General features: G+C 35.7%; 1 protein-coding gene across 6 annotated transcripts in view; it reads right to left on the minus strand.

The window, feature by feature from the left end:
- Positions 1-13,428, minus strand: part of RIMS2 (regulating synaptic membrane exocytosis 2) — a 611,677-nt gene that overhangs the window by 131,167 nt on the left and 467,082 nt on the right. For all 6 annotated transcript variants that reach the window (XM_055546480.1, XM_055546481.1, XM_055546482.1 and 3 more), the window contains one exon: positions 13,073-13,245. In XM_055546480.1, coding sequence (XP_055402455.1) covers positions 13,073-13,245 — 173 coding nt within the window. The remainder of the gene's footprint in view (positions 1-13,072; positions 13,246-13,428) is intronic.

Consider the following 13,428-nt stretch of genomic DNA (forward strand, 5'->3'; position numbering starts at 1 on the left):
CTCTCATCTTTGCACCTTTCAATAGGATTTTAGAATTCACTTTACACTATTTTTTGGGACACATTAAATTGGTATAAGTTTTTCTAATCTTTAAATACCATCTAATGAATGCTTTTATTTTCTTTTCATGTCTGTCTTCCCCCATTCTTGTTAGACTTTATACAGGATTTGTATATATAAAAGGGCTTCCCTGGTGGCTCAGCTGGTCAAGGATCTGCCTGCAATGCGAGAGACCTGAGTTTGAGTCCTGGGTTGGGAAGATTCCCTGGAGAAGGGAAAGGCTACCCAGGATGGATGAAGCACAAGCTGGAATCAAGATTGCCTGGAAAAATATCAATAACTTCAGATATGCAGATGACACCACCCTTATGGCAGAAAGCGAAGAAGAACTAAAGAGCCTCTTGATGAAAGTGAAAGAGAAGGGTGAAAAATCTGGCTTAAAACTCAAAATTCAGAAAACTAAGATCATGGCATCCAGTCCCATCACTTCATGGCAAATAGATGGGGAAACAATGGAAACAGTGAGAGACTCTATTTTCTTGGGCTCCAAAGTAACTTCAGATGGTGAATGCAGTCATGAAATTAAAAGACGCCAGCTCCGTGGAAGAAAAGCTATGACCAACCTAGACAGCATATTAAAAAGCAGAGACATTACTTTGCTGACAAAGGTCCATCTGGTCAAAGTTATGGTTTTTCCAGTAGTCACGTATGGATGTGAGAGTTGGACTATTAAGAAAGCTGAGTGCCGAAGAACTGATGCTTTTGAACTGTGGTGTTGGAGAAGACTCTTGAGAGTCCCTTGGACTGCAAGGAGATCCAACCAGTCCATCCTAAAGGAAATCAGTCCTGAATATTCATTGGAAGGACTGATTCTGAAGCTGAAACCAATATTTCGGCCACCTGATGTGAAGAACTGACTCATTGGAAAAGACCCTGATGCTGGGAAAGATTGAAGGTGGGAGGAGAAAGGGATGACAGAAGATGAGATGGTTGGATGGCATCACTGACTCTATGGGCATGAGTTTGAGTAAGCTCCGGGAGCTGGTAAGCCTGGCGTGCTGCAGTCTGTGGGGTTGCAAAGAGTCGGATATGACTAAGTGACTGAACTGAACTGAACCATATATACAAAATAATGATTCTCATTCATCATATATCAAATCAGTAAACCAACCCACCAACTAAATCTTTTCACACTAGAATACACATGTATCATAAAACAAACTCCTCCAAGGTAAAAAACTCCACTGATTTCTGAAAGAAGTAAGTTTCTTTCCACTGAAGAAAAAAAGTGATTTCTTGGTCATTTTTGTCAAAGAGAGAGATGAGCATGTTGGATACTGAACATGCCAGAGCACTGTGATAGCAGCTCTTTACACCTCAAAACTCACTGCTTTATTACAATCTCATTTATTCATACATTCATCCTAAAACTTTTTTGAGTGTCTACTATGTGTGAAGGATTGTAGATTTTGAGAACTAAGACAGCAAAGAGATAAAAATAATAAATACATATCCTTAAGTGGTAACTAATGGTCAACAATCGTAGATTAAGTGGATACATAATTAACTATTTCACAGGGCAGGAAAATGAGCACCCAAGAGAAACTGTTACTGTAAAAGAATATTAGATAAATCATGAAGGAAGAGGAGAGATGGTGTCTCTTGGGTGAATCTGTACTTGACTTCGGAGAAGGCAATGGCACCCCACTCCAGTACTCTTGCCTGGAAAATCCCATGGATGGAGGAGCCTGGTGGGCTGCAGTCCACGGGGTCACTAAGAGTCGGACACGACTGAGCGACTTCACTTTCACTTTTCACTTGCATGCATTGGAGAAGGAAATGGCAACCCACTCCAGTGTTCTTGCCTAGAGAATCCCAGGGACGGGGGAGCCTGGTGGGCTGCCGTCTATGGGCTCGCGCAGAGTAGGACAGACTGAAGCGACTTAGCAGCAGCAGCAGTACTTGACTTGGGTGTTAAAGGATGAGCAGGTACTTTACTCAGAAAGAGAAAGAAACTGCGCTTCAGACATCAGAAGCAATGTGAGCATACACAAAAAGGAATTAAAGCAAGAGCCTTTAAAGAGACGAGTAAGAGTGAGAGTGAAAAGCTGAAGTAAAGATAACACAAAACATTAAAGATTCCGATTTTGTCATTAAGGTTCTAAGGTCTCAGACCAGGTGTTTGTGGATTTTCTTTTTTTGAATTTTGCTTCCTTAAGATTAGATTCATCCTTTCTATATGGAAAATCAGAATCTGAAATGAAGTCTTACTATACCGTTCCACCCCATACTGATAAACTGGCATCTAACAGTGACACTCAACATGGGAATCCTTCGACTTCAAACTTGATCTTCTTTTTGTTATTTCTATAAAAATATAACTTCTATATGTTAAAATTGTTCATCCTGAGGTATATTTGTGGTTCTATTAGGAGTCATTGGTTAGACTGTTGCATTTGATTTAGAATAACAGTTGTGGATTAATCGTCCTTTTGGCTTGTAAAAATAAATATTGAATACGACAGAAAGTACTGCAGCAGTCTTTTCTAATGCTATTATTTTGTATGCTAGAAATCATTTCAGTTTAATTATTTCTCTACTTTCACACTAAATTTATTTTACTAACATACAGCCTGTGTGGGTAATATTTTAGAAATAAAGTTAAAAATGGTAGAAATAAAAATGAGTTGAATCCATTACAGGAGACAAGTCTATATAAACATTATTTACCTATAATCAATAGTGGTGATGCCAGAAAATAAAAGTTTAATATGTAAATGAATGTCAATGATTATTTTAAGTGTATAGAACCCTAAATTGCTATACTAACCAGAATGAAATTAATTCATCAGTAAAAATGAATCCAGGTAAGAATCTCTGGATAAGATTTCCCATGTGATAATAGGATAGAGTAACCAGTCACCACACAGAAATACAAATTAACAGAAATTGCTAAAAATGATTATATAGTACAAAGTCAATTAAATTGTGTGCCTCTTAAAATTTATGTAAGATGTGGGAGTAAATTTTAATTAACACAGATCTCCAATTTCATATCCAAGTACTGAGATGTGGTATTGAGTATAACTCTTTATGAGTCAGCTGTGAAGACCACTTGGAAAATATGGTGACACCGGCAACAAAGCAAAAGCCCGGTGGTACTGTTACAAAGCTCCGCCCTTACCGCCTGTTCCTGGCCCTTTTCATTACCATCTGAACGGAAACCTGGTGCTTTCTTGAGCCTCTGCTTCCGCTGAAATCTGCTCTAGTGAGAAATACCTACCCTTCTTCATAGGTTGTCATATTTCTATCTACTGGCTACTTAAACAATATATTTCTCTTCTACTTTAAAGTTAAACTTTCTTTGTTAAACTTTCTTTTCTTTTGACTTCTGGCTATGCTGACATATACCAACCGTATTTTTCCCTTTGTTTCTGTCATCTGATGACCTCGTGGTCACTGACTCATTCACTGAAGTTTTTGAGCTGGCTTAGTTTTCTTTTCAATTCCCCAATTCTCATAGCCATATCAAATATAAGTATTCATCAAGAAGACCTATCAAATGGCTTTGTAATTCCAAAACTCACATATCTTGTTACCTTCACTTTTATTCTTTTCACCCACTCTCCTACTCACTCCAAATGCTTATGTCTTAGAGTTTGTCCATTAGTGAAAATAGCTCCACCACAAGATCTTAAGTTTCAACAACATGCTCTACCTGCCCAACACCCTAAACTTCCTTTTTGACTACAAGACCTAGCGTTCTAATTCTTGGATTTTCTCTATATTTTCCTAGTCTCTAAGTTCCCATATGGACTTTTCCTCCTCCTTGTCTAACACTGACATTTACACAAGCACCCTCAGTTGCTTTCCACTGCTATTCTCCCAGCAACTCCATCCATCAAAACTCCCACTCCTCCACAAATGCTACAATCTGAATTGTGTTTCCACACTTGGATGGGTTCAGTGCTGCTAGGAATGATCACACTACTCTCCCACGCTGGTGTGTCTTGCAATTGCTGGTCTCCAACCTCTAGATCTGCAGAACTATTCATCAACTTTTAAATTTGTCTTTGGTAAGCTACTTTCTCCTGTTTTCTTCAGTGATTATTCCAAATCTTCAAATTAAATCTCAAATTCATTCCAAACCCTTATATTCTCGCTTCTTATGTGTTTGAGAACATTAGGGCCAACAGGCAGTGACAACCAACTTCCCAACTCCCTGTCTAATAACTGATCTATTTTATTATCTGTCTTTTTTTCTGGTTTGAGCCAACCCAGAGTCCACCTTTGCTTCTGAACCAAGCCCCTCCTCCACCTCCAGGTTCTTACTCTAGAACCAGTGCCTTTCCTCTCTTCAAACGCCCTTTCTCTTCAGACCACATACATGTTCAAATATCAGATTTCTCCCTTTTGGTGACCCAAAACAGAGACTGGGAAATCACAGCATGCTCAGATTCCCACACAAAGAAATTTTCCTAAATTTTTATGAAAATAGCTTATTTACTTATTAACTGAGGAATCTATCTATGTATCTATCTAGAGATAGATACAGAGACAGAGAGAGACACAGAGAGGAGAGAATTATTTCAGAGTTTTAGGCTAACAACTAAATTTATGTGAAAAGGATAAATTTGAGGCTGCAAAAAAAAAAATGAAAAAGAAAATTATCACCTTTTCTTGAGAATAAACCTGTATTTCATTCAACTTCAGTATTCTGGTGATATTAAAAATGTATACAAGAATTTAAAAAAGAGAGAGATGAAGATTTTATGGAAAAGTAGCTTTTAAGGAGTATTGGAATAGAAAACGAGACATGCTCAACAAACTTAACCCTAAACGAAGTATCACCTGCATTTTATCATCACTATACTCATAATATCTACTGAAGAAGAAACACAGATCTCTCTTTTTTTTTTCAGAAGCCATCTGACCATTTTTAACATATATTCACATACCATAAAATTCATCCTTTAAGAGTATACAATTCACAGATAAACAACTTCAAAGAATTTGACTACTCATTTTTTATGCTATTAGCATAACGAGCTCAGATTTAAAGGCTATCATTTTTAAAAGATAAGATTTTTCTATTAAACTAATCTACTGAACTAATCTCCATAAGAGATAGTAGTGTAGATCATGGAAGTAGATATAGAGTTAGGGAGAAATGGAATACTTCAGAGATAATTAAGTTTTAGGATCAATAAGACATGGTGACTGGAGGGAGGGAATTGTGCTCAGGGAAAGAACTAGTAAAGGGTGATGCTCAGGTTCCTGGTTGAGGCACGTGTGAGGATGCTGCTGCCACATATCGAGAGTACAAATGGGGAGTGGGTTACTAAATGTGGTCACCTGTTCTGTGAGAGGTATGATGAATTCAATTATACATGCTGACTTTGGTACATCCCCAGGACAGATAAGAAGATGGCCAGAAGAGGACTGAAAAGATCTGACAGATAAATAAGAAAGAGACCTGGGTTGGAAATACAGATTTGCAAGCCATCAATCCAACCAGTCCATTCTAAAGGAGATCAGCTCTCGGATTTCTTTGGAAGGAATGATGCTAAAGCTGAAATTCCAGTACTTTGGCCACCTCATGTGAAGAGTTGACTCATTGGAAAAGACTCTGATGGTGGGAGGGATTGAGGGAAGGAGGAGAAGGGGACAACAGAGGATGAGATGGCTGGATGGCATCACTGACTCGATGGACGTGAGTGTGAATGAACTCCGGGAGTTGGTGATGGACAGGGAGGCCTGGTTTGCTGCGATTCATGGGGTCGCAAAGAGTCGGACACGACTGAGCGACTGAACTGAACTGAAGTGAACTGAATACATAGATGCTACTGAAAGTCACAGAATAGAAAGCACCATCAAGATAGAACACGCAAAGGAAAGACAGCCTAGTATGGGAGTCTGGAAATAATCAAGGGGCAAAGAGAACGCTCCCAAAGAAGACAGAAGTGATCAGAACGATGGATAGAAACCTAAAGAAGTGTACAATCACAAGAGTGCAGAGGAAAAAACATTTCAAGAAGAGAATATAATAGGGCTGAATTCTTAAGGTTGAAAGGCTAGATGCAATATGAAAGCTCTTATGATTTAGCAGCATATACAATTTGAGACAGTTTTTTAGAACAAAGTTATATAACACAATTGTAATAAAACAGGTATAAGGAAGCAGAGTCTCAAAAAAGAGGAAAAGTAAAAATGTCAGTCATAGGTAATGATTTTAATACAATGTAGTTCAAGAAACTGATTAGAATTATCATGTCTTTGGCCATGAACTTGAACTTCCTGATAGACTAGATAAAGAAAACATACAATGGGCTACATTCTTTTTCAGTGGCACAGACACATCTATTCTTAAAGACAGCTACTCACAATTTTAAAATAAAGTTTTACACGGACTTTTCTAAAATGGATGATGGCACAGGAGACAATGCCCTCAGAAATGCTTTTAGTGCTAATGTGTAATTCTATGTGGCTCTTTCTTTTCAAAACATTCCATGAGCATTTCTATTTAATATTGCAGTGATGGTTTCAGCCAGGTCAATTTGACAAGACAAAGAGAAAAAAGGCATTCAGATCAGAAAGGAAGACATAAAATTATCTTTAGTCATAGATGACATGACCTCATATAGAACATCCTAAGGTATTAACTAAAAACTTTTAGAGCTAATAAGTGAATATAGCATGGTTGTAGGTTTCAAGATCAAGTTATAAAAATAAACTGTGTTTCTATATACTAGCAATGATTAGGCACAAATGAATTTAATAACAATTTCACTTCAAAAATAAAATATTTGGAATAAATTTAACAAAAGTAGTACAAGGTATGTATCCTGAAAACAATGAAACATCATTGAAAGAAAGTAACATAAGGGAACATCTTTGTGCTCATGGATGAGAAGACAACATTTTCTAAGATGGCAATAATCCCTAAATTGCTCTAATTAAACAATCCCAGTCAAAATCCTAGCTGCTTTTTTTCCCTTTGAAATTGACAAGCTTATCTCAGCATTCATGAGGAAATGTAACCAACCCAAAAGAGAGGAAGGATACATCATAATCACGTGGTGGGGAGGGATTGTTTTTAAAATGCAAATTCCTGGGCCTTAAAAATTCTAAAAGACATAATCAAGCGTTTTTTTGTTGTTGTTTTGTTTTTTACGTTCCCTTTTCATGCACAATCATAAAACAGAATAGATGTTGCTTGGGTGTGTAAGATTTTCAGTGGTATTAACTATAGCTTCAATGAGAAGAGGAAAACACAAGCCATCAACAATCCATCAGCTGAACAGCATAATCCATCAGTATGCCCTCTGGGAGAGTTAGCACTGAGACATACTTCCAGAAAACAACAAAAACTCAACCTGATCAATGAAGTATTACAAAAGTCACCTAAATTTGGAATCATCTGCTAGGTGAGAGAAACGTATGTTGAGCTGTTTGTTTTACTGGTAATTAGCCAATTATTCCTGGAATTCGTGATAAAGACAAATCATTAGTATAACAGAAGATGCTTCCTTTCCCTTTGCTGTGTATTACACTCATCTAAACGAGAAGGAGTGTGAATCATTCATTCATTTATTTGACAAGTGAAAAAAGCCAGGCAAAGTGGCTAGGGACACGTAACAGAATCAGAATGAGAAAATAAGTATTTTAGATTCCTAATCTATAATTATTTTCATAAAACATACTGTTTCCCCTTTAAAGGTCTATATAATATGAGTAAATATGTGGTAACATCAAGTTATATCACATAGTCAGGAAAATGTGTTATCACATTTTAACTCTGATCTATAAGTTAGCAGTAGTAAATATTTCATTAACAATTATTCTGCTTGCCCTTTTAAAGACTATAAGAACTTTTTTTTGCTAGATAATTTAGATGGTTTCAGTTCAGATCAGTTCAGTCGCTCAGTCGTGTTCAACTCTTTGCGACCCCATGAATTGCAGCACGCCAGGCCTCCCTGTCCATCACCAACTCCCGGAGTTCACTCAAACTCATATAGAGTTAAGTTAAGTTAAGTCTTAAACTCATGGTTTAAGACTCTTAAAAACAGTTATTCATGAATATTTTGAACTGATGCCATCTTTTTCCTTTGAAAACTTTTCCTACCTCAAAAACATTTTTTTCAGAAAGAGAAAATATACATACCACTTATAGACACGCCTGAGAATTCATTTTCTTTTATTTTTGAAACTTTTAATTTATATTTTGGTCTTATAAATGATCATTTAAAATGACTCTTCTGTAAGCATGTAAAGCATAAAAATTTGCTAAATATCAGATAAACACAAATTTTCAAGGTTTTCTGTGTAGTCTTCATTAAAACATGAATCTTTGTGTGAATGTTTCATTTTTACCTAAGACCTTGAATCCGTTTTACAATAATGAAGCCATAAAGTTTTTACACAACTATAAACTATATCATTTGTATTCAAACAAAGCTGAGTAATACAAAAATATGAGAAGATCTGAGGAGCAGGCAATCTGTTGAGGTTCAGGATATCTTATTCGGCTATCTACACAAATTTGTAGATAAACGAGTTTCTTGAATTATTTTTTCTTTGGTCTTATATGCCCAGAACAGAATCTGGAGGGATGGATAAGTAATTTGATCACAAAGCTATCAGTGTTGTTAGTTTTGACAATACTGTACTTTTCAATATTTATTTTTTTATCTTCCACTGCAGATTTACTTAAGATCTCCACTTCTTATGCCAAATTCTTTCATCAAATATCCTTGTGAATATATTTATGCTTCTTGATGAAATTTTTTTGGATATGGAGCTATCCTTAAATATCCATCCACACAAGGCTGAGAAATTGCTTGACATTCAGACTTAGAAATTTAGAACTGCTTGATTTCACTTTTATCCCCAGCTCAAAGTACACTGCCTGAGAAATTTTGTAAATAAACATTGGTTCATTGAATGATTTTTCATTACCTCTGAAAACTTTTTTCTGGGATAGCCTACCACATATATATATGGTACATAATCAGCAAATGTAGATAGCTATAAAATTTAAAGCATATCCAGGTACACAGATGGGAGAAAAATATTTTAAATGGTAAATCAGATTTTCTAGAAATGATTACTGCTGCTGCTGCTAAGTCGCTTCAGTCGTGTCCGACTCTGTGCAACCCCATAGACGGCGGCCCACCAGGCTCCCCCATCCCTGGGATTCTCCAGGCAAGAACACTGGAGTGGGTTGCCATGTCCTTCTCCAATGCATGAAAGGGAAAAGTGAAAGTGAGGTCGCTCAGTCGTGTCCGACTCTTCGCGACCCCATGGACTGCAGCCTACCAGGCTCTTCCATCCATGGGATTTTCCAGGCAATAGTACTGGAGTGGGGTGCCATTGCCTTCTCCAAGAAATGATTACTAGACAATCATTAATGATAGATGGATATTTAACCAGACCAATCTACCTGTGTGGAAATACAAATAGCTAAATACAAATGTATTATTTATAAGCTACTTTGAAAAATATTATATTCAAATATTTAATGGACTTTTAAAAAGTTTACTTTTTGCTATTCATTTTCTACTTGTACATTCAAAAGACTTTAATACGGTAACTATAACACAAACAATATAATTTTGTATCACACAATGAGATCCAATCACTATAATGAAAATAGCAACTATAATGGATTTGGTTCATTGCAGTTATTGTGTTAATTTTAAATATACCAGCATTGCTATAGATATTAAACTCTGAATTCAGAAAAGAATTTTTCTTTTACAAAACTTGGATTACAAGTAAATATCAATGGTGTACTATAGAATAAGAGTACTTTCAATAATGTTGCACAAGCATATTAAATTGTTTTTGTCATTTAAATAATCCATGATTATGTTCATCAACTACCAAAACAAAATGTTACTAGCAGTACTCAGACATATTTTCTCTCGGAATAAAGATTGCTCATTTTATTCTGAGATGTGAAAGCTAATTCAGGACCTTACACTGCAAAAATTAATTAGTGGCACCAACATTTTCTCACAAATAACTGCAGTTGATACTTTTTGCCATCTTATAGAATATATGTTCCCTAAAGACATCAGCTGGGAGGGACTGGGGGCAGGAGGAGAAGGGGACGACAGAGGATGAGATGGCTGGATGGCATCACTGACTCGATGGACATGAGTCTCAGTGAACTCCGGGAGTTGGTGATGGACAGGGAGGCCTGGCGTGCTGCGATTCACGCGGTCGCGATGAGTCAGACACGACTGAATGACTGAACTGAACTGAACTGAACTGAAAGACATCAGCCTGGCCCTGTGTAGTTTTCAGTTCTGCAAGTATTACATAGTTATATTTAAGCAGAGTACAGCGCCTTAAAAGACTCCTTGCTAGGAGTATACCATCCTTTTCTTTCCTGTATAAAATAATGTGCTTTTATCAAGAAGAAAATGGTGAAGAAATTATTAAAAATCAAGAACTTAAAAATATAACCTCCAAACTTCTACCCACCAAGCCAGATATGCTAACATAGACTTTGGCACACACCAAGGGGCTCATATGTTCTGCTTTACACTATTTAAAGAAAGGAAAACACATTAGAGGCCCACATTTTGCTCTGCTTTTTAAAGAAAGGAAACTCTATGTCTCTTTCTAAGGAAATTTTCGAAAACTATTCTCTGTGAATTAATGATGAAATGACCCTATGCCAAATAAGTCAGAAAAATAGTCTTCATTAATAAAGCAATGTAAACAAAGAAAATAGACTTGAAATTACTAGTTCAGATTGGAATCACAAAATATGCCTAACTTAAAACTAACTTTTAGGTTTTGTGTCTGTTACATAGAAACCTTCATAGACCACAGATAGTTAAATATAGCAAACTGAGACAAAAAGTGAAGTGTCATAGAATTAGACCACTGAATTGTATACCAAGGGGGTAAACATTTATGATGATTATCTTCTCATTAATTTTGAGTAAGGCATAAATTGAGATTGAATTTATATATAATAAAGCAAAATTTGGCTTGTAATTGGGTGTGCTTATTATGCCAACTTCATAAGAATACAAAATCAAATTCTGAACTGGCTACTAGAAAACCAAATTCCTCCAAACCGTGCATGCTTTGCCACTCTTAGTCTCAGAGAAATGTAGCTAGGGAAAGCTCATCTCCTCAGGCAGAGAGATGAAGTCTGTGTGTGCTTGGGCTGATGTGACTTTCAGTACAGCACTGTGAAGATGGATTCATACTTATTAATGCATCACATCATGAAAAAGAAAACCCACTTGGCTTTATGCCTTGCTGTTATGTTTTTTCCATTTATCCTCTGTTCAAAGTTCCTTCTCTGGCAGTTTTCCAGCTGAATGAATTTCTAACCCAATATGTTTGCCTTCTAACAAGCCCTGAGGCCTCTATCCTTTCTTTTTAAAGGATCAAAGAACACTGTTCTTCACAATCTTTCTCAGGAATTAAAACTGCACTAGAACCCACCAGAAAACTATAAGATAAAGGACTTGCTTTTTTATTCGAGGACAGAATAAAGCTTACATTTTGCTACCTATTTTGCCACTCGCTTTAAAAGTTCATTTCTAGTATATAGTATTTCTTGTAGAGCAGGCCACACTTTCCCAGCCCCTTCAGAAGCACATTTTAAAGATTTTTGACTCTACAAATTGGGAAGATATACAGTATTTCATGCTAAAAAAAAATGGAAAGGGAAATTTACTTTAGATTTACCTAGTCAAAAAGGATTAAAAAACCCAATTAAATCATACTGAGAGCTAGTGTATACAAATTGAAGACTGGTTAATAAATTAATGTTTGATAGTAACTTGTCAACACATTAATTGGTTGTATTAGAAGCTAAATAGATAAAATGCAAGAAAATAAACCCAATGCAAATGGCAAAATAGGATTAAGAGAAAGGACATAACTAATGGGAAATGTCTATAAAAATAAGCAAATTTTACCTGTCATCATCTTGTGAGAATTGCTTTTGCAAATCCTCTTTATTCCACTGTTCTTTTTCTTTCCCTTGCTCAGGTATATCTGGTGTTTTTTCCTCATCTCCTGATTCTCTGTTTTTCTCCTTATTACATATGTTTGTAATGTCTTTCCCTTTCTCTTTCTCATTAGTTCTTTCTTCCTTTACCTCTTCCTCCGCATGAACTATCTCTTCATGCTTATCCCCTTCTTTCCCTCCCTCTTCTAGTCCCTTTGGCCTTTCGAAAGCAACACAAATTGAAGGCATGCAAATAAACACAAAAAAGAAAGAAAATGTTAAGAAAAAAAATACATACAAAATTAAATAGAAAAGTAATGAAAATTACTAAAACATAGGTAAAAATTACATCTTTTAAGCATTGAAAACTTTTTTTCCAGTGTATAACAGAGAAGCACTATGTAAGCAACAGTTAAACCAAAATTGCTTTTTTAAGTTGTGTTTTCCTGTTACAAAGTTGCCTGGAAAAAAAGTTGTGGTCTCCCCATTACTGATTTTTGTTTTGTTTTGATCCAATAGGAGTTAAAAAAAAAAAAAAACTAATTTAGCTTAGATGCCCATAAAGTCTATAGATGAGGTGATAAATGAAAATTATACTAAAATACATTTATAAATTTTTTGGAGAAACTTCCATACATTTATAAAAGTTTCAGGAGGACAAGAGAGCATCCTCCACAAAAAGTAATGTTGTGTTTTCTTAATCATTGAAATGTATTCATCACCTTCCAATATGATTTTTCATATTCCTTAGAATATTAAAAACATTCAAGTCTTCATTTAACCATCCCTTTAATCTCAGTAAAAATACAACAACAGAATTACTTTTTCAATAATAAACATGAAAAATAGCTAATGATACTATTTCAAATAATCTAGCAAGAAAATTATTATAAGTTCGATAAAACTTTTCTGTGTAAAAAAGTATGAAATGTAGACCAAAATATAATAAAAAGTAATCACAGAAGTTGTTTATTGTCTTCATGATATATATTAACCATTTAGAAGGAAAGGATTTTACATTTATCCAAAGAAAAATAAAGATATTCTAAAACATATTTAGAATTTCCTTCTTAAAGTCCCCCTACTCACCTGATTTTCTTGTTTCCTCTTGGCCGTTCTGATTGGACAGACATGTAGCTTGTGCTGCTGAAACGAGAAGCACTACTAGTCCTGGAAACCGCAGATATATCACTTACGTCACTGTCCGAAGATTTAGTGGAAATATTATCTGCCCCTCTATGAGGATCCCATCCCGATCGATACTGTTAACACAGATTGACAAACACGCAGAAGTTGTCAGTATTACCACACAAAGCAATTATTCGCTTCTCCTATTTCAGCACTTTAATTGTCCACAGAGGATACTGCAAAACCCCACTCAGTTGCATATAAAACAAAAGTGAATGGCAATTATCCTAAAAGAAAAATTCAATTTATATGAAACC

The sequence above is a fragment of the Bubalus kerabau genome, chromosome 14 (genome assembly GCF_029407905.1).
Source record: "Bubalus kerabau isolate K-KA32 ecotype Philippines breed swamp buffalo chromosome 14, PCC_UOA_SB_1v2, whole genome shotgun sequence".
Taxonomy (NCBI): Eukaryota; Metazoa; Chordata; class Mammalia; order Artiodactyla; family Bovidae; genus Bubalus; species Bubalus kerabau.